The sequence below is a fragment of the Mirounga angustirostris genome, unplaced genomic scaffold (genome assembly GCF_029215605.1).
Source record: "Mirounga angustirostris isolate CCGP_5_RB_7025 unplaced genomic scaffold, mMirAng1.0.hap1 SCAF_9, whole genome shotgun sequence".
Lineage (NCBI taxonomy): Eukaryota > Metazoa > Chordata > Mammalia > Carnivora > Phocidae > Mirounga > Mirounga angustirostris.
In genome coordinates, this window is record NW_026991717.1 from 133,104,069 (window position 1) to 133,131,627 (window position 27,559).

General features: G+C 58.7%; 2 protein-coding genes across 15 annotated transcripts in view; one reads left to right on the plus strand and one right to left on the minus strand.

Moving 5' to 3' along the window:
• Positions 1-732: 732 nt before the first annotated feature.
• CHGA (chromogranin A) lies at positions 733-13,962 on the plus strand. 6 transcript variants are annotated; one of them, XM_064571510.1, is made up of 8 exons: positions 733-958; positions 1,757-1,803; positions 4,191-4,284; positions 5,129-5,197; positions 7,512-7,607; positions 8,950-9,384; positions 10,081-10,568; positions 12,996-13,961. In XM_064571510.1, exons 1-8 carry the CDS (start codon positions 913-915, stop codon positions 13,077-13,079), a joined length of 1,359 nt encoding a protein of 452 aa, XP_064427580.1. In that variant the 5' UTR covers positions 733-912; the 3' UTR covers positions 13,080-13,961. The 6 variants fall into 6 exon arrangements, with proteins under 6 accessions (XP_064427580.1, XP_064427581.1, XP_064427578.1 ...); XM_064571511.1 differs by having other exon boundaries at positions 750-1,258; XM_064571508.1 differs by lacking the exons at positions 733-958; positions 1,757-1,803; positions 4,191-4,284; positions 5,129-5,197 and having other exon boundaries at positions 5,220-7,607; positions 12,627-13,962.
• A 2,668-nt stretch (positions 13,963-16,630) lies between these two features.
• Positions 16,631-27,559, minus strand: part of ITPK1 (inositol-tetrakisphosphate 1-kinase) — a 171,812-nt gene continuing 160,883 nt past the window's right edge. For all 9 annotated transcript variants that reach the window (XM_064571518.1, XM_064571514.1, XM_064571515.1 and 6 more), the window contains 2 exons: positions 23,131-23,293; positions 16,631-18,845 (listed from right to left, as the gene is read on the minus strand). In XM_064571518.1, coding sequence (XP_064427588.1) covers positions 18,487-18,845; positions 23,131-23,293 — 522 coding nt within the window. In that variant the 3' untranslated portion in view covers positions 16,631-18,486. The remainder of the gene's footprint in view (positions 18,846-23,130; positions 23,294-27,559) is intronic.

Sequence of the window (27,559 nt, forward strand, 5' to 3'; positions counted from 1 at the left end):
TGTCCCCCATTCCTGCCTCGCCCCACCCCCACTCCCATGAGAGCTGTCCAACAAGGGCCAGAGCCCAGGATGCACTCATTCATCCCTGGCTTGGCCTTTCTGTCAGTACCTTCAACAGTTCTCTATTAAATGTGTTTACTCTGCCAGCTGCCGAACTCAGCGCTGTGAAAGCAATGGTGACCAAACATTTTCAAATAAATACATACATACACCATTATAAATTGTGAAGGCACAAAAGTGGGTTGTCAGAGAGAGGAAGGCCTTCCTCAAACAGGGGGTCGGGAGGCCTCTCTAGGACTCCCGAGATATTTGAGGGAGCCCTGAGCGGTGAGCAAGCCTCCAGACTCTTATCAGGGGAGGGGCGTCCCCGCAGAGGGAACCTCAGGAGCATGAAGTGGCGCTCTAGAGCTGGTCGGGACCTCAGTGTACATGGGAGGAACACGCGGCCCAGAGACTGGGAAAGATTTGCCCACAGACAGCAAGTCGGTGGAACCTTCGAGGGGTGGAGGGTCAGCCGAGGCCCCTTGCCACCTCCTGGAAGCCAGATAACCGCCTCGCAGCCAGACCCAAGAGCGGTGAGAGGCGGAGACCAGAAGCGAGAGGCGTGAGACTAAGGGCGGAGCGAGCTGCGGCCGGACCCCAGAGGGGTGGGGAAAAGGGGGCAGGGGCGGTCCCGATGACGTCATTTCCGGGGCCGGGGGTTTATAAATTCCTGCAGTACCAGAGCCCAGTGAAGAGAGGCTGGTGGGTGGACAGACAGACGGACGCAGCCTGGAAAGCTGAGACCTCCGCCCCCAATCCGCGCCAGCGCCGCCACAACCCGCCCCCAGGCCGCCCGTCCAGCCAGCCCTCGCCAGGGTGCCTGCCGTGCCCGGCCCCAGACCGCCAGCTGCTCGGCGCCTCGGGATCGCCATGCGCTCCGCCGCTGTCCTGGCGCTTCTGTTGTGCGCCGGGCAAGGTGAGCGAGCGCGGGGTCTCGTGGGAGAGAGTCCTCGGCGCCCCTGCCTGCCCTGAGGTCCAGGCCCCGCGCAGCGCCGCGCGCCCCTCGTCCCTCGTCCGTCCCCTCCCGCGCGGCGAGTTTTCAGCACCGCGGACAGCACCTCAGCCTCCCTGCTGACCCCGAACCCGCAGACCGGACTCTTTGGGCCTGACTTCTGACCCCGCGGGGCAGGACCCTCTGGCGCCCCCACCCCATATCTGGGCTCGACATCTCGACTGCATCTGGGCTAGTTCTGGCCCCGTGCTATGGCTGGCCAAGGTCACTGGGGGAGATGGGAGAACCCTTGCTGGCTCCCACTCTAGCCTCTCTTTCTCTTCTCTCCTCTTGCTCTCCCCATCTTTCCGCCCTTGGCTTCTATCTCTCCGTATCATCTCTCACAATCCTCCTCCTCCTCCTCGTCTCTTTCCCCACACCTCTGGGGTCTCTCTTCCTCTCCCCGCTTCCTTCTCCACCCCAATCCCACTCAGTCGCTGGCCTTGTTTTCATAGCACTAGCCTTCAGCTCCCCGCCCCGCCCCCCCAGCAGGAGCTCTCCCAAAGGGAAGCGTTAGGGAGCTCAGTGCAGCCTCTGGGGACCATCTCCGTGGGGGCAGCCGCCAGGGAAGGGAAACAAAATCAACCCCAGCATCTCATTGGGTGGGGGCAGTTTTGAGGGGGGGCACTGGGGTGAATGGGCCCCCTATAAACCCAAGCCAGGGAAGGACTGCGCTCGCCCCTCAGAGCAGAGGAGTCACCTCAGCACTCTTTTTCTTCCCAGTCATTGCCCTTCCTGTGAACAGCCCTATGAATAAAGGAGACACGGAGGTAAGAAGGGGTACGGGGATGCCCCGGGATGGTGGGTAGGAGGCTCCAGTGGACACCTCACAGCCAGGTTTTGGGTAGCTGCAGGAGTGAGTCTGGCATAAAGCCAAGAGCCAGCACTGCGGCTGCTGAGCCTGGGGACAGCTTGCGAAAGAAGATATCAAAGATTGCTAGATTTCCCTGCCATCCTGCTGTGGGGACTTCCCCAGCTCCCTCCGAGCTGGGTATGCTGCCGATGGGGCCTGTGCCTTAGCTACTGGGCCAAGGTGTCAGGCTATAGCCTTGAACGCGCCAAATCTGGCAGGCCCAGGCTGAGCTGCTGGGGGGTGCTTCCTGTGGTTGTGGGTTGTGGCTGCCACAGATCTGCAAGGACGGTCTTCACTTCTCTGGCTCTGGCCTCCCTCTTTGATCTTCCCCCTCCTCCCAAGGCTCTGCTAGCAACCCCCGCCCCCTAGGCACTCGAGCCCTCGATCTCCCAAAGGGTCACAATGAAAACACTCTTGATCACGGCTTCTATACCCAGGGTCCTGGCCATTTGGGGCTGATGGTGGATGTCCCTCAGGAAAGGGCCTTAGGAGATACTAGTGGGGGGCTCTGCAGCCAGCGAGACACTCTCTATTGGGTGTATACTTGGAATTCATTCATGTCTGGGCTGGGGCTGTTTTTCCAGTCTCTGGTGCTTGCAGATACCCCCACTTGCGACCCAGAGAAATTTCTACCCGTCACCTTCTCAGGAGCTGTTTTCTTCCATTCTGAAGAGGCTATGGTTCAACCCAAAACATCAAAGCAATTCCAACCTCTGTTTGCTCAATTATATTTCCTGTGTTTTACTTGCAGACAAGCCTGTATAGAAGTCTCTACCGCTCTTATACTGTTCGGTCTTAGTAAAATTCCTTAACTTCTCTGAGCTTCCCCTCTTCCCATCTACAGTATTTCCCTTGAGGGAAGTTGTGAGAGTAGGAATCATAGATGTAAGGCACCTGGCAAATAGCAGGTCCTCAGTTAATGGGCACCTTAGGGTGCTTATTATTATCCATAATAAGGAGCTCTGAAGGGAAACCCTAAGGTGCCCATTAACTGAGGACCTGCTATTTGCCAGGTGCCTTACATCTATGATTTATCCATATCCAGTTCCTCTCTCCCAAAATCTGTCCTCATGGACTGGTGGTTATCTGACATTCCCAGTGTAAGGTCCATGGATGCAGGGAGATGCAGGGTACAGGCTGCAGGGTTCTTCTTACCAGATCCTTTATGGGAGACACTTCGGTCCCCATACTCTACCCGGCAGCCAGGGTCGGGAGCACCATAACGTCTGGTGAAGACATAAATGTTCCATCCTACGATGCTGTGACTACTGTAGAGCCTGTTTGCCAGTTTGCCATCCTGAGTTTTTGGATGGGTTGCTTTGGCATCCCATCGACGCGGCCTGCCACCCCCTCAGTCCCCACCAGCATTGCCTGGTGCATGTCTGACACCTCCCGATTTCCTGTCCTGCTCTAGCAGCTGAAGCTGGTTGGAAGCTGTGAATCCCTCCCTTGGTGTGTGTGGCACTTCGCGCTTTGTAGAGTGTTTTCCCATCTGTTTCTGATCACCCTGGGAGGGGAGTTGGGAAAGTCTTCTCGCTCTCATTGTACAAATGAGCAAATTGAGGCTCAGAGAGGTCAAGTCATGTGTCCAAGGTCACTCAGCTAGGATACTGCACTGCAGTTGGCACGACCTTCAAAGATCCATTTATCAGCTGCCTGGTTATCCACAGCACCTTGCTGGGCACTGGACAAAACTTTCAGAGATCTGACTTCTGTTGGCCTGGGATGGATACCCAGATGTAGCTGATGTGTGCCCACATCCAGCCACAGGATTCATCCCATGGGGAAACACAGCCAAACCGTGAGGCTGTCACTCCCTGCATGTGACAACATCATGGGTTTTGGGAGACAGTGATCCAAGTCCTGTTTTCAGGCAGGGTAGAGCCAGGGAAGGTCTTTGTTCTCTGGGCCGTCCAGAAATACTTCCTGGAGATAGTTGACTTTGGGGGCATCTGTAAGACTAAAGTACTCCTGCAAGACATACCTTAACGCCCAGGAGTGGCTCACCCATCTTTAGAGAACCACTTGGTACCTGGTACCAGGTACTCACCCCCACCATGTCCCACCTTAGAGGGGCAGCTGCTGGCCAGATGATTAGAGCACCTGGCATGTGGTAAATACCATTCTATGATCGCTATTATTGTCTGGCTAAGAATGCAGAGCTGTGCCCCTGAGACAGGAATCCATGGGCTTCTGAAGACAAAAGCAAATGCCCCTATATTCTCATTAGAAATTTGCCCTGGAGTCTCGGGGGCTGAGCCCCATACACAAGCCAAGCCCAACCTGCCCCCACTCTCTCCCTAGGTGATGAAGTGCATCGTGGAGGTCATCTCTGACACGCTCTCCAAGCCCAGCCCCATGCCTGTCAGCCAGGAGTGTTTCGAGACACTCCGAGGAGGTACGGGCTCTGCTGGTCGGCTGGGGGGGGGGGGGGGCGCGGCTACTGTCTGTGGGGCCGGGAGGTGAGGATATGGGTGTGTGGCTTTGCGCAGAATCCAGTGATCAAGCACCTGCCCTGGCCAGGTCTGGGCTAGTGTCAGGGAGGTAGAGAGATGAGGGGGTCACAGCCCCGTGCTCCTGGAGCTTACAGACTAGCAGACGGAACAGATAGGAACACAGTTAACTAGAATTCTGGGCAGGATGAACCCAGGGCTGGAACAGCAAGCCACCTTGTCCACCCTGTGGACAGAGATGTTGTGTTGCTATATCCCCAGAGCCCAGGAAAGCTGCCGGTACCTGGCAGACAATCTATAGGCTTGTGATGACTAAAGGAGCGTCGTAGGTGGGCATGGCAAGGACAAAGTGTTTCCAACCAAGCAGTCAAGCTTTGCCTAGCTGTTGGAGGGCTCCACCATGAGCACTGGGGTTGGACTTTCAGAGAAAAGTTGAAAATCAATAGAAAAAATCAAGAAAAGGGTAGTCCAGGTGGAGTAGACCCTTGAGCAGACACGGAGATGGGAAAATGTGGGGCAGAGACACCCCTCCCTCTCCGGAGGGCCTGCCATCTCTCAGGTGAGGTCTGGGGGCCAGGCCGGCGGCTGACTTTCTGAGGCTGTAGGAAGCGTCGGCTCCTTGGGAAAGAGGCCACCTCCAAAGTGGTATCTCAAGACCTGATCTTGCAGCTGCTACCCAGGTTTTGAGTTTCCAAAATAAATTCCTTGTGCTCAGCTGAAAATATTGATGGTAATCTCTTTCTCGGCTCTTCTCTGGAAACCACCCATAATGACTCTCCTTCACTGCAGATGAGCGGATCCTCTCAATCCTGCGACATCAGAATTTGCTGAAAGAGCTCCAAGACCTTGCTCTCCAAGGTATTTTCCAGTCCCTGAATAGGAATCTGGGTAAATTCCAGTAATTGAGAGAAAACCAGGGTGGAAGTTTGTGCAAGGTCCTAGTTCTCTCTGATTTGGTTATTTCCTTGCAATTATAGAAAGGTGGGCTCCTCCCTGCCACCTGGTCCAATTTGTCATTGATACAGCTAAATAGATTAAGGCCCAGAGAGGTTGAGTGACTTGTCCAAGGTCACACAGTAAGTTAAGGACATGCTAAGACCAGATGCAGCTCGCCTAATACCCCGCCATCTCTAGCGATCAGTCATTTAGGTGGAGGCACTTTTAAGACTAGGTTGCAGAGAGGATCTCTTTCTTCTGTTAACTGAAGAGCAAACTGGTCTCCAGGAGAGAGGAGGAGCCCCTTTCCCCTTGTGAGCTTCTTCTCAAGGGGTAGATGGGGGAAGCAAGGTCTTGCTTGCCCCCAAAACACAGACCAGACTTTCAGCATGTTTTAGAATAAAATAGGTCTTTTTCTAAGAGATTAAGAAAATCCACTGATACTCTTGGGAATGGAGTGACTTTGTGAGGTAGTGAGCTCCTTGTCACTGAGGATATTCAAACAGAGCCTGGACAGGAGTCTGGGATGGAGTGTTAGGCTGATGTCATCCCACAGATGCCCACCCCCAGATTCCTTCGTGGATTCATGGGAGGCACAGAGACAGACTCCCTGGGGAGTTGGAAAAAAATGGGTTCTGGCCCTGCATACGCCCCACGCTGATGCCCTGTGGGAAGCGGCTGCTTATCTGGGGGCAGGCCCCTGGCCCTGGGCCTCTCCCTGGGCACGGGCCCTCCGCCAGGAATCGCACATCGGCTTCCCAAGGAAGTGAGGGCCTGTCTTCAGGGCTGGGCTTCAGTCTTGGGTGGGGTGGGGTGGGAGGCACAAAAGCTGCTCCAGCTCGGGGGCGCCCCCACTCTGAGGCCCTTGGACAGACCAGGCCACCTGTGAGAATGGGTGCTGGGAGTGTGAGGTGCGTGCCTGGCACAGAGTGGGTGCTGGCTGGGCCCATGACTATCACTGCCTGTCTTATTCATTTCATCTTCGTTGACCCTGGTGGGGTTTTTTTTAGCTAAACATTAAATATTTTATTGCAATATGATAATTTAAAAATTACATATTGAATGACTAATGTATTACATTTAAATAATTAAATACAGTGTCAACAGAGACTGTTATAGGAGGATGTGTCCTGAAATGTCCGCATACACACAGATGCGTGTGTATCCGTTAGGAGCAGTTTTCAATACGCGACCATATTACTGTTTTCTATTAAAAGAGGACGGGACATAGCTATGTGTCTGTCTGTCCGTCCACCCACCCAGCCATCTGTCCACTCCCTCTTCTGCACTCTCAGAGCGACTTCTGCATACATCTGTCTTAGCGCTTCCCAAGCAGCACCCCTGTCCTGTGGGTGAGCACCCTCAGCTCGGAGAGCTTGGGTTACCCAAGATCACATAGTGAAGAATGACCAGGAGGTGTGAGCCGAGGTCTGCTTGGGGTCAAGTCCGGGCAGGTGCCGCCGCGGCAGGTGCCTCTAGCCACCCCAGAAATTCCCAGCGTGGGGAAAACCGCAGCAGCGTCTGCAGAGTTGGCCTGGCTGAGAGGCCATCGTCTGGAACCAGGCACGGATGGGGACAGTCCGGGGAGGTAGCAGCAGTCCGGGGCCAGTGCAGGGAGAGGGATGCATGGATCACAGCAGCAGGTGGAGCTCAGGTACCTGCTGGACCTTCTCCCAAAGAGACTTACGGGGTCCAGGGGAGCAGGGCTTGCCTGGTTCAAGGTCCCCCATGAGGGGACAGATGAGCAGTCACTGTGATCTCCTGCTGCAGGGTCCCCCTAGCTACCAGCCAGGTGCAGAGGGCCCCCACTCTCTGCTCCCACCCCTGGGACCCTCTGCTGCGAGTCTCTGTTGCTGTCCAAGGCAGCAGATAAGGCTTGTTTGCATTTCCCAGGTGAGAAACGTGAGCATGGAGAGGTGCGGTGGCTGCCTGATGGGCCCCAGCTGGGAGAGGGCAGGGGCAGCCAGCAACCCCCCCCGCAACCTGGAGCTCTTGCCCCCTTCGATGTCTTGTTCAGCAGGCTTGGAACATGACGTGCCCAGTTTACAGATAAGGAAATGGAGGCCTTCACGCTCACAAATATGCCAGGGTTGGGCTTGGCCAAATAGGACTTTCTCTCCTTTCCCTCCCTCCCTCCCTCCCTCCCTCCCTCCCTCCCTCCCTCCCTCCCTTCCTTCCTTCCTTCCTTTCCTTCCTTCCTTCCTTCTTCCCCCCCCCACCCCTTTTCTCATACCAGGTGCCAAGGAGAGGGCACATCAGAAGAAACACAGCAGTTTTGAGGATGGACTCTCAGACGCTCTTGAGAAGCAGAATGACCAGGCGGAGCTGAAAGGTCAGTGCCGGCCAGTCTAGCCAGAGGCTGGGGAGCGAGGAGATAAGTAGTTACAAGATCAAAGATTCCTAGGGGTCAAGGAGCCCCTCCTTTAGGCACTGTAAGGTACCTAGCTATCATTTCGATCTTCCCTGTACAAATGGGGAAACTGAGGCCCAGAGAGATTTAAGTACCTTGTCCAAGATAAGCAGCATAACTAGAGATGGGAATCTGGGTCTGTCTCACTACAGAGCCCTAGGGTGGTCCTGCCTACCCACCGCAGGGGCTCACACTCGGGGCAGGTTCAACGCTGGATCTTCCCAGAGGCCACTGCAGCAGGAACCCCCCACCCCCACCACGCAGCACCTGTCCTCCTGGGATTTGGTGGTGCCTCAGCCGAGTCTTGTTGTAGGAAGATCCCGGAAGAATAGGTCTCAAATACTAAATGAACCTGGATCATCTTTCTTGAAGCCAGAGAGCTTCTAAAGGTCAAAGAGATCATGGCTTAGGTCAAGGGGATGCCCTAGTACTCATCCCCCTGCCTGGAAACAGCCACGAACTGCCCCCGCAGGGCCTGCTATTTGCGTGTGGAAGGTGGGTGGATAGGCCAGCTTCTAGGATCAGGGATCTCAGTGGACTTCCATCTGGGGCACCTGGAAGCTTTAATGGGAGAGGTAGCTATGCGTCAGCACAAAGAGCACCCTGTACTTGGCATTTGGAGACTTGGATTCAAGGCCCTGCTGCTTACAGGCTGTGAGCATGGACAGGTCACCTGACCTGCCCGAGGGTCAGGGAGAGCTTCTGTAGACAGGATGGGAACACTCTCACCCGGGGTCCTGGACAAACGGTGGAATGTACTAGACAGCACTTGGTCCAACAGTCCTCATTCTAGGGTCGGGAGGGATTTTTACTGTGAAAAGGCAGCCACCAGAAAATGCTTTTTAATGAAACCGTACAAATAGGAATTGAGCACTTCCACAGGACACTCAAGCCCCACGTGGAGGAGAGAATGAAGTTGCAGTAATGGTGCCTCTTACACAGAGAGGTTAAGGTGCCTGCCCAAGCTCACACAGCAATTCAGCTGATGTCCTAATTTTCGATTCTGAGGTCACTTTCAAGGTGTTTTATTTTGTTTTTTTTAAATCACTTCCTGCTTTAAGAAGTAGAATCCCAAAGAAAGAAACATAAGCCAGTTGTGCTCAGGTCAAACCCAGACACAGAGCAGGTGACACTAATTCTATCATGAGTATCATGGGCCAGACTGGATGGAAGCCTAAAGATACAATGACCAAGTTCTGAAATCGGGCTCTCAGGAGACCCCGTGTGCAGCCTGGTCCTCAGGACCTGACTGTTGTTTCCACAGAGGTGACGGGCGAGGCGTCCCCCAAGGATGCTGCGGAGAAAAGAGAGGATTCTAAAGACACAGAGAAGGGTGGAGACACAGATGGAGCCAGGCCCCAGGCCTCCCCGGAGCCTGGCCAGGGGTCAAAGGTCGAGGAGGACAGCCAGGCCCCGGGGGAGCAGGAGGTCGCCAACACCGACCCCCCAGACAACCTTCCCAGCCAGAAACACCCAGGCCCACAGGCCGAGGAGGACAGCAAGAGCCTCCCCCAGGGCCTGGCGGACAGAGAGAAGGGCGTGGGTGCGGAGCGAGGGCAGCAGGCCAAGCGAGAAGAGGAGGAGGAAGAGGAGGAGGCCACAGAGGCTGGAGAGAAGGCTGTCCTTGAAGAAGAAAGCCCCACCGAGGCATTTAACCCCCACCCAAGCCTTGGTTACAAGGAGATCCAGAGGAGTGAGAGTACGTATGATGTCTGCCACCTTAACAAGTGTGTCCGGGAAAGGGGGAGGGTGGGAAGGAGGACCACATCCACAGTTGCATCCCACCTTCACAACAACCCTGCAAGGTAGGTATTGTCTCCATTTTCCAGATGGAAAAACTGAGGCTCAGAGAGGTTAAGTAATCTGCCCAAGGTCACACAGCTAATTTGTAGTAAAAGCTGAGATTCCAACCCGGGTTTGTCTGACTCCAAAACCCTGCATCTCCCACTATTCCTCATAGCCCCTCCCCTCCAACCCAGGAGACCGAGAGGGGCTTTGCAGGGTGGGTGGGCTTCAGGAACGGAGGGACGACGGCATGACAGGTGCAAACAGGCTGGTCTGGGGACAGTCTCAGCTTCACCCAGGGTTTAGGAGAGCCCCTGGCTCCTCATGAGGGCCTTGTCAGGGTCTTTCCTCCCTCCCCAGCTGGGTGGTTCCTGGGTCAGGGGCTTCTTGGGGAGAGAGGGCCCACAGAAGAGACAGGCTCCGGCCAACCCACCCCTCTGAGCTTGGAGGGTCTTGCAAAGCACGCTATCAAGATGGCTTTTTCCTCCAAGTGGAATCATGGACCCTAAGTGTGGTCTGTGGTCACAGCGATGGCCACAGAGAGGCTCCAGGGAGTGGCAGGGACCAGGAAAGCGGTGGTCCCTCCTTCATTCTCCCGCTCTTGTCCCAGTTCCTCCAGGTTGGTCCGAGGCTCTGGCTGTGGATGGAGCCGGGAAGACTGGGGCTGAGGAGGCTCAGCCCCCCGAGGGGAAGGGCGAGCGGGAGCACTCCCGGCAGGAGGAGGAGGAGATAGCCGAGGCCCCTCAAGGCCCCTTCCGGGACGGGAAGAACAGGGAGCTAGAGCCAGAACAGGAGGAGGAACAGCTCTCCAAGGAGTGGGAGGAGGCCAAGCGATGGAGCAGGATGGACCAGCTGGCCAAGGAGCTGACGGCCAAGCAGCGGCTGGAGGGGGAGGACGAGGAGGATGACCCTGACCGCTCCATGAAGCTCTCCTTCCGGGCCCGGGCCTACGACTTCAGGGGCCCTGGGCTGCAGCTGCGCCGAGGCTGGAGGCCGTCCTCCCGGGAGGACAGCGTGGAGGCGGGCCTGCCCCTCCAGGTGCGCGGCTACCCCGAGGAGAGGAAGGAGGAGGAGGGCAGCGCCAACCGCAGACCAGAGGTTGGTATGGGGCGGGTGCCGGCCCCAGGCCAGGCCTCCAGGATGTGGGCCCAGCTAGACGTGCAGCCCTGCCCCCATCGAGGGCACACAGTCCGATCCCGAGGGTCTGAGACCGGAGAAGCACACAGACGGGGGTGCTCTCGGGAGCAGGGCAGAGCTGGGGCAGGGGCAGGGGCAAGGGCGGGTCAGGGCAGGGGGGTGAGCGCAGCCTGGCTCACAGGCAGGCAGGAGAGGGAAATGTTCAGAACAGGTCATGGGAGCAGGAGAGGTAGGGAAGCCGATCCCTGGGGTCTCCGGGTCTCTGTCCCGGAGGTGATAGGCTCTGCAGGTTTGGGGGTGGAGCAAGAATGGAGCTGTGGACAGAGGGAGCTTGGAAAGGAAAGGACCTGGCAGGGTATGGTCTTGGGGGGGCGTCCCACTGGCCCTGAGAGCCACGAGGGCCTGGGAGGAGGGGTTGTGAAAGAACAGGTGGCGTCCTGGGAAGCCCCAGGGAGCAGGTTGATCCAGCAGCATCCTATCCTGGCCTCCAGGCACACCCTCCTCCTAGGTTCAGACCCGGCCTCCCCCACCTGGGGCAGGGTCAGGACCAGCGGGACCTCGGTGCCTGGTGGTGAGTGGGTGAGGGAGGCACAGATGCACCAGAAGACCTGGGTTCTGCCTCTTCCTAGCTGTGTGACCTTGGGTGGGTTTCTGCCCTCCTCTGAGCCTCTTTGTTTCCCCCAATTGAGAAATAGGGGTAAAGAGTCCTTTCTGCTTACCTTATTATTATGGTCAGAACACACGTGACCTTTCCAAAACCTGGCCATGTCCAGGGATACTTGGTTAGCTCAGTGGGGTGCTGGGACATAGCCCCAGAGGTGAGGAGGTGAAAGTTGGGGTCCCTGGGAGGCAGGCTGGCAACAGCACCTTGGAGCTGGAGGAGGCCTTAGGGGTCTGTGGTCCAGGCCTCAGTGCCCAGATAGGAATCAGGGCCCCGCGGGGGCTGGGACCTCTCCATGGCCCCGGTGCTCTCTGCCCACCCAGAGAAGGATGTGGCCCCTTCCTCGGGTCCCAACCCTCCCTCCACGCTGGGACCAGTTCTTGGAAGCCTGAAAGGAAAAAGACTCCTGGGCAGCTGGAGCTAGGAGAGGTCATCTGTCAATGTCCCCAGGAGACCGCCCTCCAGCCCTAGCTTTGGACCAGGACAAGCCCGGGCACCTTTGATCACCCCCTCCCCCACCCACAGAGGCTGGAGAGAGCAAGGTGCCCTGAGGTGTCTGCAGCTTCCGTTCTCCACGGGCAGAGGGAGCCTGGACTGCAGGGCAGAGGAATGCGGGCCCCAGAGTCATGTGGACAGGACAGGGCAGGGGCCTCCTCCACCCAGCCCGAGGGTCTTCTCAGAAATGCTCCAGCATCACAGAATTCATGCCCCCGGGGCTACTCCAAGACAGAAGGCTCTAGGGCCCCTATTTCCATGACAACCACGTCTGTCTGTTCCAAGTGGCCCCAATGGGTGTCCTCCGGCACCTGGCATCCAGCAGGGACCCCGCAAAGACCACCCTCCCCAGGTCAAGACCGTGTGTGGGGGCATGGCCTTCCCTGACTCCTGCTGAGTCCCAGGGCATGGGCTTGTGGACATCAGTCCTGGCTCGGGGGGTCCTGGAAGCTTCCTGAGGCTGGGGCACAGAGCAGGACTCCCAGAAGGGTCCTCTGCCCTGAACCACCCTGGCAGCCAGAGCTGGGCCCCCCCTATGATGAGGACTAAGGAGCCAGGCCCAGCCCTCAGCAGGGAGAGGCAGGGCAGCTCTCACCCCCTCAAGCCTGTGCCAAAGGCCCACGGCCCCTCAGGCAAGGAAGACTGTCCTCGCCCTCGGGGCCACTGTCACGGTCCAGGCCTTGGGAGAGGGGCCTGGGAGGAGCACTGGAGGGCAATGAGGCTTCGTTTTCCACGTGTCTGCCCAGAGCCGTTCAGGAGGAGGCGGGTCTGGATCTGAGGCCACCAGGGGTGGAGTGGGTTCAGGTCCCCTGGTCCCCCTCCATTTCTTTTTTTTTTTTAAAGATTATTTATTTATTTGACAGAGAGAGACATAGCGAGAGCAGGAACACAAGCAGGGGGAATGGGAGACGGAGAAGCAGGCTTCTTGCCGAGCAGGGAGCCCGATGTGGGACTCGATCCCAGGACCCTGGGATCATGACCTGAGCCGAAGGCAGACGCTTAACGACTGAGCCACCCAGGCGCCCTCCCCCTCCATTTCTTGCACACAGTAACCCTCAGTAATCCCAGCAGGGCAGCGTCTCTGTCCCCATGGTATGAATGAAGGCCCTAAGGCTCAGAAAGGCAAAGCCACCTGAGACCACACAGCTAGCCAGCGGCACAACCAGTCTGGCAGACTGCACCGTCCACACGGCCGGCCCAGTCCCTGCAGGAGCCTTGATGTTCCTTCCTAGGACCAGGAGCTGGAGAGCCTGTCGGCCATCGAGGCGGAGCTGGAGAAGGTGGCCCACCAGCTGCAGGCGCTGCGGCGGGGCTGACACGCCGGCCGGCCCCCTCAGCCAGGGCCCCGAGGCAGCCAGTGGTCCTGGCTCTGTTGTCCCCTTTGCAGGCCCTGGCCAGACGGCCCGGGCGCTGCTTCTGAGAGGCTGCTCCTAGCCTGCCCAAGCCCAGGCCACCCTGTCGCCCCCTTGCTCCTTTCCTCCTGCTCTTGACTCCTGCCCTCGTGCGCCCCTCTGCAGGGCGGACCACCCCCCAGACTTTAAATGGTAATCTTTTTTCTCTGGACACAGGCAGCTTTCTAGAAGTTTCCTTTCCACCGTCAGAGCCATTGGGCACAACTGCAATAACTTCTGACCTTTTGGTGAAAGCTGAGAACTCCTGACTGTAATATATTCTGTACAAAATTTATCTAAGGAAAAATAAATCTGCTCTGGGCTTTCTGGTTTCTTTGGATGTCTCCCCCCTTGACTTAGAGTGGGGTGGGGTGGGGTGGGTTCGGGCAAAGGGACAAGGGGAAGTTTATTTCCCTGGGGCAACTCCTTTCTGGGCTACTTTTTAGTCATGGAACTCAGGGTAAGTGACTTTGCATCTCTGGACATCAATTTCTTCATCTGGAAAATGGGGAGAATACGTATTATTTCCATCATCAGATGATGAGGAGGATTCGAAGGGCCCGAGCAGCCTGGACCATAAAACCATTATGATGATGATACGAGTCCTTTGAAGGAAGGGTCCTGGCAGGTCTAGGCCTCGCCTATGAGGCTGGTGACGGGCTGCCCACCGTCACTAACCCTCCCGAGGCACGGAGGAACGCCCTCCAAAGCTGGTGCCGTAAGGCGTTTATTTCTTCACGTTTCAAGGGTGCAGTCCATCCGTGACAATTACAGAAATACACACAACACCAAACTGTATTCCACGAGGCGGTCAGATACCAAAACATCCGCTACCATGACTAGTTAACAGAGAACATGGGGTCACCTTGTCCCCGAAATAACCCATCCCAAAGATGGCCACCTGTGGTGTCATAATCATGCGGAACACAGGGGTGCCTGGGGGGCTCAGTCGTTAAGCGTCTGCCTTCGGCTCAGGTCATGATCCCAGGGTCCTGGGATCGAGCCCTGCATCGGGCTCCCTGCTCGGCGGGGAGCCTGCTTCTCCTTCTCCCCCTGCTTGTGCGCTCCCTCTCTCTCTGTCTCTGAAAAATAAAATCTTTAAATAAAATCACGCAGAACACAAAGCCCAATTGAAAGAGCCAATGGACGTTTCCTGGCTTTTCCAGAAGCAGTGATTTTTATATACAGTCTGCGTACGCATAGAAACAGTGTGTGCTTGGAGGTACACAATCAAGTACACGGCAGCTTGGGGGTCTGGTTAATGTTGTCGCCCGTGTGTGAACGGGGTCAGAGCATCAGCACTGAACTAGAACCACCAGACTTTGGGTAAAGTCACCATGGGAGAAGCTTTTTGAGGGAAAACAGATGTCGAAGAGGTGTGATCCCACAGACAGCCCTGGAGGAAGAGGTCAGCCAGGCTGTGGGGGACGAGACAGCCCTTCCGAGCCGTCGGGTCACGGATAAGCCTGGAAGTAAAGGGGAAATGCAACCGTTTCTGGAAAAGGCCCCTGGCGGTGTGGGCGGGGCAGGGTGGTCAGAACCAGAAGGAAGAGTGCCCAGGTCCAACCGCGCTGTCCTGTGAACAGTCTGTTTGGGGGGCAGGGGGAGTCGCTCCGAGATCACATTGGCGACGCTGCGCAGAGAGAAGGGGCAGAGGCCCAGGCCCTTCCTCGTGGAGGGCAGGACCAGCGGGAGCATCGCGGGTCTGGGGCCTTGGCCACATCACGTCAGACTCGGGCAGGGCAGGGCAGGGCAGGGCAGGGCAGGGCAGAGCGAGGCGTGCGGCATCAGGGCGTGGCCAGGCTGGCCGAGGAGGAAGGTCAAGGATCGGGGCACTTCTCTGCCCTGCGGTAAGCCACGCGGAGGGGCTGTCGCCTTCAGGACAGCCAGCATGCAGCGCAAGGTCTCTGTAGCTCCGGGCCAGGGCCCGTGGAGGACGAGGGGCTGTCAGGGATGCCACCGGATGATCACTTTCTAGGGCACAGAGGAGAGGCCGATGCAGACCCCAGGGTCACGAGTGAAGCCATTCGTCAGCTGTGTGGCCGGTGTGAGTGCCCGGGCCGAGGACAAGCTTCTAGATTAGGACGAGGACACGCCGTCTCCCTCGGTCTCAGAGTGGCCACGTGGCAGGCAACGGCTGCGTATCCCCGCTGGCTGGAAAGCTCGTTTCTGGTGGGCCTTCAACCTTCCATGAGGCCCGCCGGGCAGGCTTCTGGGTAGAGAGGAACTCTTTCAAAGTTGTTCTCTCCGTTATTGATGGAGGCCCACTGAAAGGATGCACCGGAGAACCCCCTGGGGTTCCAGCTGGGTCTGCCTCCTCCCAGTGATGCAGGACGGCTTCAGGCCCCGCCCACCATGTGCAGCAAACCAAGACACCTCGGTGAATGCCAACGGCAAGGGCGCTACCCCGGGACACTCCCCCGGGGCCCTCTGGAAGAGGTTAGCTACCAAGAGCCTGCACTCAGTCGGGGCCTAATGTCTCTGGCATCACAGCGCTCTAGAATCAAAGCATCTGGAAGCAGAACTGAGCCCCAGGCCTCTGCTCCAGGCTGCCCAGGGCAGAGATCTTGCAAGTGACCCTCTGGACCTACCCAGGGCCTCAGCCAAAATGCTCCTGGAGCCCTTGACATCAGGAGTGCCTCCAGCAGCCCTGGCTGCTGACCGCCACCCAGACAGGTGCCGCAGGGCCGCGGACCCCACCATGCCCACCACCCGGCAAACAGACGCTTGGGATTAGTCCTAACTGCCCTCCTGATTCTAGTGGGGCCATGGGGCCAGCTCCAAGCGATACACATGCACACCGCGGCAGACCCCGCCCTGGGGCCCTGACCCAGGGGTGGCAGCAGCAAGCCTCGGGGAAGGGGCTGCTAAGGCGGGTGCATTTCGGTGGGCCCTTCCCTGATGCAGACACCGCAGGGCCTGAGGGGAAATGAACTCTATGAGCGCCCCGGGATCCAGTGCCGTCGGTGTGCACCCAGCCAACACCGGAGTGGAGGTCGCTGGCTGGTGCCTCCTCCCCACCGATGGCCCCTCTCGTCTCTGCTCCTGAAACCCCTCGATCAGAATGGCCAGTGTTTGCTGGGTGGTGATCACCAGCCGGGCCAGGAGTGGCCTGCTTGCTCCCACACTGGGCCTTCCCTCTCCCTGCACCTGCTGCTCCCAGGTCTTTAAGAGGCGAAAACCACCCCTGCTCGGTTTTGGCTCCCAGAGGCAGTAGTCACCCTGCTTGCCACCTGCATCGAGGCCAGTGGGGAACTGTTACTGGACCTGTGGGCCCTGGACCTGAGCACGTGTGACCCTGGGGGTGGACCTAAGTTACACAGGAACACGGTATGGCCAGGAGCCCCAGCCCAGCATCGGGGGTCACCCGCACCCTCCCCCCACCCGTTCTTGAGGCAGATCGGGATCGGAATTTCATTAACAGACCAGAACGACACAAGCTTTCAGCAACATTTGTAAGCACGTGTGAAATGTAGTTTGATTTCAGTAGTTTATTTTGGAGACAAAGCAGTGCAAGAGGCCAGCCGCGCTTTCCTGCTTCCCCGGGGCTCAGGGTTGGACTAGGAAAGGCGCCGTACAGACATTATAATCGGGGTTCAACACTCAAGTCGTGTAAACGCGGTTAGTCAGTGGGCCCTCGGGTTCCAGGACAGCCGGGCAGTTCCAATGGCACCAGCCCTCACCCCAGGCCCAGCCCTGCTCGATGGCGGCCACCACCCAGCCCTTCCTTTCCGGAAGGTGGGCGACCCCCACGCCCCCGCTGAGCCAGGACTGAAGTTCCCTCCGAGCACCCAGGTCAGCAGCCTCTCTGGGGCCACCCTCACTGGACCTTGCAGGGCAGCCCAGAGGCCCTTCCCGCTTTCTCAAAGTGAACGGATATCTGAAGACACAAGATCATGCTCAGGGGGTCCTATGCATCAAACCCAGGTTCACCTCGTCCCAGGGCTGACAAAGCCTCTCGCTGGCCCCCTTCTCTGTGGAGGGGCAGGTGGGCTGCCCGCTGCACTGTGGGAACGGACCGATCGGCTGGTGGGATCTGTTGCCATCAGGGGCCGGGGTGACGCTCATGGAGGAGGGGGTAACGGCTTCCTCCCCTCTGGGGATCAGCTCCCTTCACACTTGGCTGGCTTAGTGCTTAGGGCTTACAGTGAGTATGGGAGAAGGGTGGAGCGGGCCCGCTGGGCGGGTGTGAAAAGACGTGAAGCGTACAGGCAGCCGCCCCCTCCCGGGGAAGAGGGCCCCCGAGCGCCTCGATGCCAAGCGGAGGCGCAGCAGGTTGACTTCTCAGAGAAGCAGGCTGCACCGCAGGGGCTCGGGCATCAAGCCTGCCCTTCAGAGTGCTCTGGGCTCAACCACTCATCAGAGATGAGGACACAGAGGCCCAGCAACTCCGGGGGTGATTTGTCCAAAGTCACGGCACAAATCCTTGGCACAGGCGGGATCAGCCCGGGGGCTCCCAACCAGGCAGTCTCCTCCTGGGTCCTGGGGAGCAGCGCCTGGCCAGGGAGGGAGGCCCCCCTGCAGGGCTGCACGGGACCCAGGCTGAAGGGCCTGGTGGACCCCAGGGAGCTGGACGTGGAAAGGGGAAGCCAACTCAAGGCCTTCCTTCTTCCCTTTTGTGGGCAGGCAACAGGTGGCCCACAGCCCAGACCCCCCGCGTGGAATCCCCCAAGGAAACAGTGGGTGCACCTCTCACTCCCTCTGGCTCTTGCTCTTGGGAGGGACAGCTGCACACCTGGTTGGGGCTCTAGGCCCCGTTCTGCACAAGGCTGTGGAAGCGGCCAGTCGGAGGGTGACAGCGAGGGGGCCCGGCCCAGGTGCAGAGGGCTTGGAGAAAAGAGAGAGAGAAGGAACCCCTCACTCGCTCTGCTCAGCCGCCAAAAGCCTGCCCCCCTCTGGGGTCCCCGAGGCCTGATCCACAGCAGCCATCGAGACGAACAGACGTGGATGTGCACACACACTCACACACTCGCTCACACACACACACACACACACACCACCTCACATTCAGAACTAGTGTTGAAGACACAGCAAGTGTAAACCCAGTGAAGACATCTGCACAGCAGGTATCAGGCGGGATGTCCATCTGCCCCGAGGCTGGACCACTTAGGGTTCTTTTCCATCTCCCCCTCCACCACCCCTTATTTCAATCATGACATCAGAAAATCAGGTTAAAAATTAAAAAAGAAGAAGAAGAAGGAGAAGAAGAAGAAGACGAAAAAGGAGAATCAGATCGCTGGGAATTCTTAGTAGGAGCGTCACTGCTGGGAGGGGCTGACCCAGCAGGTGCACCCTGCGGCCCGCGCCGCCCTCTGGGTCCCGGGCTCCATGGCTACTGGGAGGAGGCCTTCGTGGCCAGCGAGGCCACGCAGTGCTGCTGGAAGCTGGGGGACACGGCGGCGGTGCAGCCGAGTCTCTGGTGCGGGAGCTTGGTGGTGCCGCCTGGGCCCACGCCGCCCGCGTCGGCCTCCGACGTCCAGGGGGGGTCCGGGCCCATCATGCTGCTGCAGCAGCCGGGGCCGGCGCTGCACGTCCGCTCGCCCGCCAGGCTGCCCGCCTGCTCCGCCAGGAGCCTGCTGTGCCTCAGGGGGGCCACGTCCCCCGCGGCTGCCGTGGCCGTGCTCTGGCCCTGCAGGACTGTGGCCACGTGGTTCAGGAGGTCTGTGAAGAACTCGGTGACGCCCTCGTAGCCTGCGGGTGGGAAAGACAGACAGCACGGGGCGCTGAGCCAGGCTGCGGTGGAGACGGGCTGCAGGCGCGGGGCAGAGCGGGGCGCAGGCTGACCACAGGGCTCGCAGAACTCGAGGAGGGCACGCTCAGGATTTCGAGAAAACCGAGGCTCAGTAAATAAGGGGACACACATCGAAGCCACCAAGCCTAGACTCAAAGTTGGGTGCGGGCGGCCCCAAAGGGCTAGTCCTTGAATTCAGCTGTCCCGAGGGTGTGAGAAGCGGTCACGCCCGGGACAGGCAGACGCCCTGCACCCTGTCCCTCTCACGCACAGCTTCAGTGTCTCGGGAACTCACCCACCCAGTGTGCTAAGATGCACGTGGGGAAGAGGAATGGCAGGGCGGGGCAGGGCGGGGCCAAAGGCCCACTCCTCACGTTCTCAATCACAAACAGCCCTCTACTCCACGTGGCCCAGCCTCAGCTTCCTCCTGTGTAAACTGAGAGGTCTCGGTTTGGAGGCTGCTGTGGGCACGCCCGAGGGGATGCGGGATCGACAGTGGCCGCTCCTGGAACAGAGCCTGCTGCCTCCTCACCCCCAAAATACCCGCGGGGAGGCCCTCTGTACCACGTGCTCGGAGCATCAAAGCCAAAGGACGGAGACTGGGTGTCCCCAGTGGGGCACTGCACCCCCACACCCGTGCCTCTAACAGAGCGGGGCCTGGGGCTGCCCACAGCCCACATTTATTTCCTAACACAGATACGAAGGCAAATGTCAGCAAACACGTCCTCGGGAGCTACCCACCGAGCCGTTTGTCATCTGGGGCAAGGATTCCGCTGACTCCCAAAAAACTGCTTTGGTAGAAATTCAATATGAGTGGGCGCCCTCCCCCCACGCTGAACCACCCTGGAGGCCGGAGGGCTGGGCACACAGCTCCAAGACCAGGACAGAGAGCGTGTGCCCGCCCCGGGAGGGGCTCCAGGCACTGCCGACCGCCCGCACGAACGTGGCCTCCATCAGCAACGTGAGGCCGGTGCTCAGAGGGTGCCAGGACCCTCGCACGTCCTCCAGGAGGGCCCTCCCAGCTGCCAGCACAGCCTGGCTGGGAATGAGCCTCAGAAGTGAGCAGGGCGCAGCCCCTGTCACAGGAGAGCCCATGCGGGGCCAGGCGGCAGGGGCGGCCTCATTTGTCCACAATCTTACTTGCCCGGCAAACAACAGCTATGGCTTTGAGGCGCCCGAGGCTGAGAGGGGGGAGCAGAAGTGCCCACAGCAACGGGTAAAACAGCTGATGAGCACCAATGTCATTCTTCACAACGCTGTCCCCATTTTGCAGATGAGGAGACAGAGGCACAGAGAGTTAAGTGACGGGCCCCATGGACAGGGGAACTGACATGGGCCCGTCAGTGAGCGTGTGGACACCCACAGCCGCTGTTCACCAGGCTCAGGAAGTGCCGGCCTCCAGGCCTCTTCACAGCCGCTGGGGAGGGGGACCCACGGATTCGCCTCGTTTTACGGAGGACACAAGGCTCCCAAGTGACAGAGCCAGGACCTCAATCGGCGCTTTGGTGCCACCTGTGCCTTGACGATCCTGTGGTCCTGGGCGGCCCGCCGAGGCCTGGGGGAGGCCAGGGAGGATGGGCAGGGAGGCGCAGGTGCGCTGCTGGGATCCCGGGATAGAGATGCAGGCAGAGGGCGGAGGGCTGGAGAACAGTCAGGCTGTTCCCTCAGCGACCACTCTGCGGTCCCCAGAAGAGGCCCAAGGCAGGGCATGTGCGCTTCCTGGGGTAGTATGGAGACCCGAGGCTGAACTGGAGGCTAGCGGACGCCCCTGAGGTCAGCCTGACCTGGCTAAAAGCCACACAGCCGGCGCCCCGATGCCTGGGGAGGGCAGACAGAGCGTGAACGAGCGCTGCGGGCCCCAGCTCGGGGCCGGGCACTGTGCCAACGTCCCCGCCTCTGTCTCTGCACGGTGGGAAGCTCTGTCCCCACGGGCAGAAGTGTCCACCCCCGTGGCTTGTCCCGTCACAGCCTGGAAGGGCAGGCCGGGATCTGAACCCTGGCCTTCGGCTGAGAGGCAGGAAGCCTTGTGGTCAGGAGGGCATGGTGCCGCTCCCAGCTCCACCACGTGGTAGCCACAGGACCGGGCTAGTCAGCCAGCCACGTCCCCTCGGCTGAAGGGAGATCTTAACAGCCCACTGCACGCTGGGCTGTGGTGTCGACAAAAGCGGGGAAAGGGCTCTCAGAGCAGGCCTGCTGTGCGGCCAAGAGCTGCGGCTCTTACTACTTCCTGAGCCTGGCATGCAGCCCCCTCGACGGGGACGCTACTGCCCACCCAGGGCCCGACGTGGCCTCCCCTGGCACGCACTCCTCAGGACGGGCCCACGAGTGCTTGCCAACCAAGCCGGGAGAGCCCAGGGAGCAGCCGTCTCCTGGGGAGACGCTCCCAGCGGCGTGCTCCCTCAGGCAGTCTCTGCTGGGCTCGGCCTCAGCCCTCCGGCTGCCTCAGACCCCACCTCCATGCCTGGCCCCACCTGGGCGGCCCTTCTCTGGGCTCCTCTGGGTAGAAGCCCCTCCGCCCACATTGGCTCACAGTCCCTGTCCCTCCTCTGAGCACCCAGGATGCCCTCGTGATGCCCAGCCCAAACTGCACAGGCTGGGAGGGGGCCGGCTCAGGACCTTGCACAAAGCCAAAGCTCAAGTGCAGAGCTCCATGCTCTCACCATCTCCCATCTCCATCTTTCTAGAACTTCTACCCTGACAGCCCTACATTACCCCCTCCTTGTCCCACCAATCCTCACGCTTGGCCACCGCTAACCATGTCCTCCCTGCTTTAGATCCTCTCATTTATTTTCATTGTTTCCCCTGACACGCCCTGGATTCCCTTGGTCTCTCTCATTCCGTCACTTACTCATCAAAACCCCACCTCTGCCAACACCCAGGTCCTCCATGCAGGCTACACCCAGGGTGACTGGAGAAACACAGGCCATTGTCCCAACACTGGCCTCAGTGCCTCACTCTTACCTAGCTCAGAGTGAAACTCCACGTTCTCACCACGCCTCTGGCCTCCTTGTCCCAGCCCTTCCCAGAGGCCTTAGGAGGTAGCTCCTTCCCTTCCTCTGAGCCGTGGATCACGCCGCACCCGCGTGTCTGGACCAGCTGGGACACACAGTAGGCCCTCAAGACTGAATGGCAGAAAGAGCCGGTGGTGTCCTCCCAGCCTCGGTTTCCGTGGCTGTGACTTGCGATGGTGGCTGGGCCTAGCTGCATGCTGAGTCAAGGGACACACGTCAAGCACCCAGCCCGATGCCCAGGAGCTGCTCAGCCTGTGGTCGCACTCCATGCCCCATGCAAAAGGCCTTACCCTGCGCCCTGCACACACCCTCTGAGCACTCCATACATGCCACGCTTGGGCTCCCCCACAAGATGCTAATCTCCTTGAGGGTAGGAACCATTTCCTGAGCGTTTTTACACCCACTGAGCAGTGACACCGACTTAACCTCCAGTGCAGCTACTTAATAAAGCTGAAAGTCAAAGCCAGCTGGGAGGGGGGGACGAGCCAGGCTCGGGGCACTCCCACGCAAAGCGGGCTCATTCCACCAACGCCAACTGGGGACGTCATGGCCATCATCCCTGCAGGCTAACGGTCCCACTGAGGGTTCGCTGGGTGCTATCTCCCACCGAGCCCCTTGCTGCGTTGAGACGAGTGGAGCACGGCAGAGCCAGGCTGTGGCAGCAGCCCTGAGGGCCCTGGGACATGCGTCCTGCTCAGGGCTCTGGCAGACAGCAAGAAGCCAGCGCCGCAGCAACAGGGAGCTGGCTGGGTCCAAGGCCTGTCCCCAGCACCACAGCTCAGGGCCCAGGCCGGAGCACGGCCCAGCCGCCAACCTGTCCTGCGACCTGGGATAATTTCTCCCTCCCTAGGAGACTCGGTTCCCCACAGGTAAGCTGTGGAGGGTGTACTTGCTCCGGAATACTTTCAGCTCGTTAAATCCAGAAGGACCCAACAGATTAGCTGAGGTTTGGCCAACAAAGGCTAATGCTGCCGGCACGGGGTCAGGTGAGGAAGGTGAAGGGGATTTAGTGCGGGCCCACTAAGCGCCCTGTGCTCTCCCTGGCTGGATGCACCGACCTCGTTTGCCAACTTCACCCCACACTATAAACCCATTTTGCAGGCGGCGCTGAGGCCTAGCAGGACTGCACTAACCCCAGGGAGGTAGGGAGCTGGTCAACCCGACCCGCCTGCCCCATCACCCAAGGACACTGGTCTACAGACCGACGAAGGGGGTTCCTGGCTCCAACGCTCACCTGGGAAGGCGTTGATGTCGATGACCGCGTGCTGCCCGGTCTGGTTGTTGATGATGATGTCAATCCCGAAGAGTGACACACCCAGCGCCTGCCGAAGGGCCCGGGACAGCTCCCGGATGACCTCGTCGCTCGGCCGCTCGAACACGCCCTCGATCTTGTCCAGCTGTGTGCACACACACACACAGACACACAAACGGAAGTCAAGTCAGGCCATGGGTGGGGAGGTGCAACACCATACCACACACAGAGACCCTGCTCAGGTGCCCCAAAGCCTGGCCTTCCCCTCTGGAAGGGGGCAGGACAGACCCCTGGAGGGCAGCACTCACACGGCCACTCCCCAAGTCCCACCAGCTTCTGGGCAGGTACTAAGTGTCTAGTCCCTGTAACAACCCAGAAGGACGGCCCCACACTGCTGGTCTCCCGCTCTAGTCCCAGCCAGCCTGGGACAGGCACACGGACTCAAACTTGGCCCCTGGAAGGGCCGCCGAGGAAGGGGAACCTCGGGAAGGATTGCGGATCGGGGGATAGGGATTTGAATCCTAACAGTGACTTTCTACTAGCTCTGGGGTCCTAGGGAAAAGTACTCAGCCTCACTGTGCCTCAGTTTGCTCATGTGCAAAACAGGACCAACGAGGCCTCTCTCCTCTGCTGGTCACTGACGTGATGGGAACAGTATCGGCCTGGTCGGAAGGAGGTGCTACACCTGCATTTAGGGCAGGGAGGGCCCTGTGTTGCCTCTGAGTCTGTCAGGGGGAGGTTACAGGAGGTGCCCCATAAATACTGGACTCCTGAGTCCGGGGGGCCTTGGGGCTCAGAAGCCAAATGGGAAGAAGGGTGGTCGACCCATCAGAAATAAAAGTGAAGCTGGGTCAAAAACTGACACACAGAATTACCATGTGACCAGCAATTCCTCTCCTGGGTATGTACCCAACAGACTGAGAACAAGTACTATGCCAACGTTCACAGCAGTACTCGCAACAGCTAAAGGTGGAAACAACCCAAATGTCCATCAACACACGGACAGACACACAAACTGTGCTTTCCACAGGATGAAACGTTATTCGGCTACACAATGGCACAGAGTGGGTGAACCCTCAAAACATCAGGCCAAGCGTAAGAAGCCAAACACGATGGTCACGCACGCTGTATAACACTGCTCATATGAAAGGTCCAGAACAGACAAGTTCATCGAGACGAAAAGCAGATGCGTGGTCACCAGGGGTTGAGAGGAAGAGGTTGCCAAGGGGTGACTGCTTAATGGGTACAGAGTTTTCTTCCGAGGTCGTGAAAATGTTTTGGAACATGATAGAAGGGGGTGATTGCACAAGGTGAACAGACTGAACGTCACTGAACTATTCACTTGAGAATGGCTATATTGTATCTTATGTGACTATCACTCAATCAAAAAAATAAAAATAAAGCTAAGTCAGGAGGGCTGAGGACAGAGCCCTGGGCACAAATGGCCCTTCCCCCAGCACAGGTAGCTAGAACGGCCGCTGGGGAACCTGCAGACACATACAGAGCAAGGAGCCCACACCAGGGCACCATCAGCAGCCCGCTGTGAAAGCCACGCCCGCGGGCTCTGCGCAGTTGGCAGGGCCCCCGAGCCCACGACCCTGCTGCCTCGGCGTCCTAGCAGAGGAAACACCTCGTAAGGGGCAGTCCCGGCCTGGCTGGGACAAGCCCTTGTCGCTGAGCACCTGCCCAAGCCCGGACCCGCCTCGAGGTCACTCTCGCCAGTCAGAGGCTCAAGCCGGCACGGCAGCTCGGCCACTGGACCTGTGGCCCGGGGTCCTCCCCAAGTCAGAGAGAGCCAGGCAGACGCCTTGGCACAGCCCACTCGCCCCTGCAGGCCCTGAGGCATCATGTACACTTCTGGGCCTTGTTTTCTCGCTCCAAGAAATGGGGTGATAAAATCACGTGCACCGCAGGACGTAGGAGCCAAGAGGCTTGCACCCAGGCGTGCTGGTGAAGGGGACTGACTCCAGCTGCTGTATTATCACCAAGTCTCCTAACACACTGCTCAGAAAAGCACCTTCTCAGCTCAGCTAAGGCATCTCAGAAATCCTTCTGAAGGTGTTCGATGATCTTAAACTAAATAGCCATCCTAGGACAAGGTAAAGGCACAGAGATCCTGCCCCTGGGTTGTGAACATGAAGACAATGACGATGCTCTGGGAAATGGGGAGGCGATGGAGGAGGTCACTAACTCCCCGAATACCCTGACCAGCCTGCGGGGCAGGAGGGGGAAAGAGAGGCTCAGTGAGGCAATGTGACTCCCAGGCCACACATCTGAAGCCTGGTGGAGCTCGGGGCTGAGGCCACCTAGTCTCGTCAGGGTCCACACTCTTCACCACTACCCTAGGATAGCAGGGTGTGGGGGCCTGCAAGTCAGGTGTGGGAGTGGGGTTCGCCTTCAGCGGCCTCCAGAGGGGGAGGAAGGCGGGGCTTCAAGGCCAGGCCAGGAGGCCCCGATGGGGACTGGAGGAACCCCTGGTGGGAGGGAGGAAGGCAGGAGGGGCTTACGTCTCCCACAGAAAAGGGCATGGCTGAGCGCACTTCTCTTGTTCTGTTTTTTTAAAGAGTTTATTTATTTGACAGAGAGAGACACAGCGAGAGAGGGAACAGAAGCAGGGGGAGTGGGAGAGGGAGAGCAGGCTTCCCGCCGAGCAGAGAGCCCGATGCGGGGCTCGATCCCAGGACCCTGGGATCATGACCTGAGCCGAAGGCAGACGCTTAACGACTGAGCCACCCAGGCGCCACCTCTCTTGTCTTGTTTTACGGGGTGTCAGTTCTGGGGGCTTCCTGAAGGGCAGTCAGGAGCTGAAGGGAAGGAGGAAATGAGGGCGGACCCTACAGGTGGAGAGGAGGCCCAGAACTCTCTCGAAGCTTCTCAGCTTTCCTATTTCACAGATGAAGCACCAGGCTGAGCCGCAGACAGGTGATTATCTAAGAAGATTACCTGGGACCCTCTGGCATCAGTGAACAGCCCTAGGGGCTGCTAGAGCGACACAGGGACTGGCAGGGGCAGTGTCCCGGGAAGTCTGTGGAATGCCCCCCTGCCCCCCCACAAGGTCACCAGCCAAACAAGGTCTGCAACCCTCTCAGGGAAGAAGCCCTGTGGAACTGGGTCTAAAGTCTCTGAAGGTTAGAAGACCAGCACCCCTTTGCTTGCACGAAACAGCTTTTTGTATCTTACGTGCTGCACACAGCCAGGCGCTGAAAGATTCTGGCTTAAAATCTGGTTGTTCTCAGGGTGCCTGGGTGGCTCAGTCATTAAGCGTCTACCTTCAGTTCAGGTCATGATCCCAGGGTCCTGGGATCGAGCCCCGCATCGGGCTCCCTGCTCCGCGGGAAGTCTGCTTCTCCCTCTCCTACTCCCCCTGCTTGTGTTCCCTCTCTCGCTATGTTTCTCTGTGTCAAATAAATAAAATCTTTAAAAAAAAAAAAAAATCTGGTTGTTTTCCAAGCTTCCCTGACCACAGCACTTGTTCTGGGGAACGTCTCTCAACATCTTGAGGGACACTGGTGCTCCCTCCCAGTCCCAGGCCACGCCTGTGCTCTGTCAAACCCTCAGCACACAGCTGGCTCCTCAGAGGAACCAGACACGAGAAATGAACAGACGGCCCGGGGGGGTGGGAGGGTGGGCAGGAGGTGATAGGCAAGTGCATGCCCCCAGTACAGGAAGGGGGGAGTAAGGCCCAGGGGCAGGGGCCTAAAGTGGATGCTGTTGGTGAGAACAGCCTAGGACAAGGAGGAGGACACAGGCAAATCCTCCCAGATTAGCCAGCACGGCCATGACTCAGGAGACGCAGCCCAGGGCTCCAAGGTCAGGGGAAGGGGCAGAGGAGACCGCCGGCCCGCTGGACTTGAGAGGGACGGCAGAAGCTGCCCTGTGACAATTTCTAACTCTCTGCTCTGGGCAAACCCTGCTCTGCCAGTACCAGTGAGGGAAGAAGTCCTAAATTCCCAAGAGACCCAGCTTTGGCATCAGACCAATCTGGGGTCATGGGCCAGCATGGCCCCTGAGTGAAGAGCCCTGTGAGTCTGGAGAAGTCACTCAACCTTGCTGAACATGAGCCTCCCCAGTCCGGAAAACAGAACTGTGTGCCCTGCTCCCGCAAGGGCGAGTCGGGGCCCAGGCGTGATGCCGCGAGGCGTCTAGGATGGTGCCTGTCACACAGCAACGTTCCCGGAACCCGCCCCAAGCCTGCCTACCCCGTGGGCCACCCCCGCGGAGGTACCAGCCAGCCCTTAACAAACGCTACTGGATTCACGCAGACGTGGAAAGAGAAAGGAAGACGGACGTGCTGTTGCCTCCCACCCCTTTTTTTTAAATCAGGAAAAACGCAGATTAGCAAGCAGGTCTGCAAATTCCTCGTGACTTGGGAGGAGGGTGGGGAGATCCTCACTCTGGGAGAAGAGTTAGA

What these genes read in the sequence shown, in the direction of transcription:
- CHGA (XM_064571506.1), top strand. Translation starts at nt 6,845, where the DNA reads ATGGGGACAGTCCGGGGAGGTAGCAGCAGTCCGGGGCCAGTGCAGGGA. An exon ending in TGACCAGGCGGAGCTGAAAG is followed by an intron (nt 7,608 to 8,949) that starts GTCAGTGCCGGC and finishes TTGTTTCCACAG; the next exon opens with AGGTGACGGGCGAGGCGTCC. An exon ending in GGAGATCCAGAGGAGTGAGA is followed by an intron (nt 9,385 to 10,080) that starts GTACGTATGATG and finishes CTCTTGTCCCAG; the next exon opens with TTCCTCCAGGTTGGTCCGAG.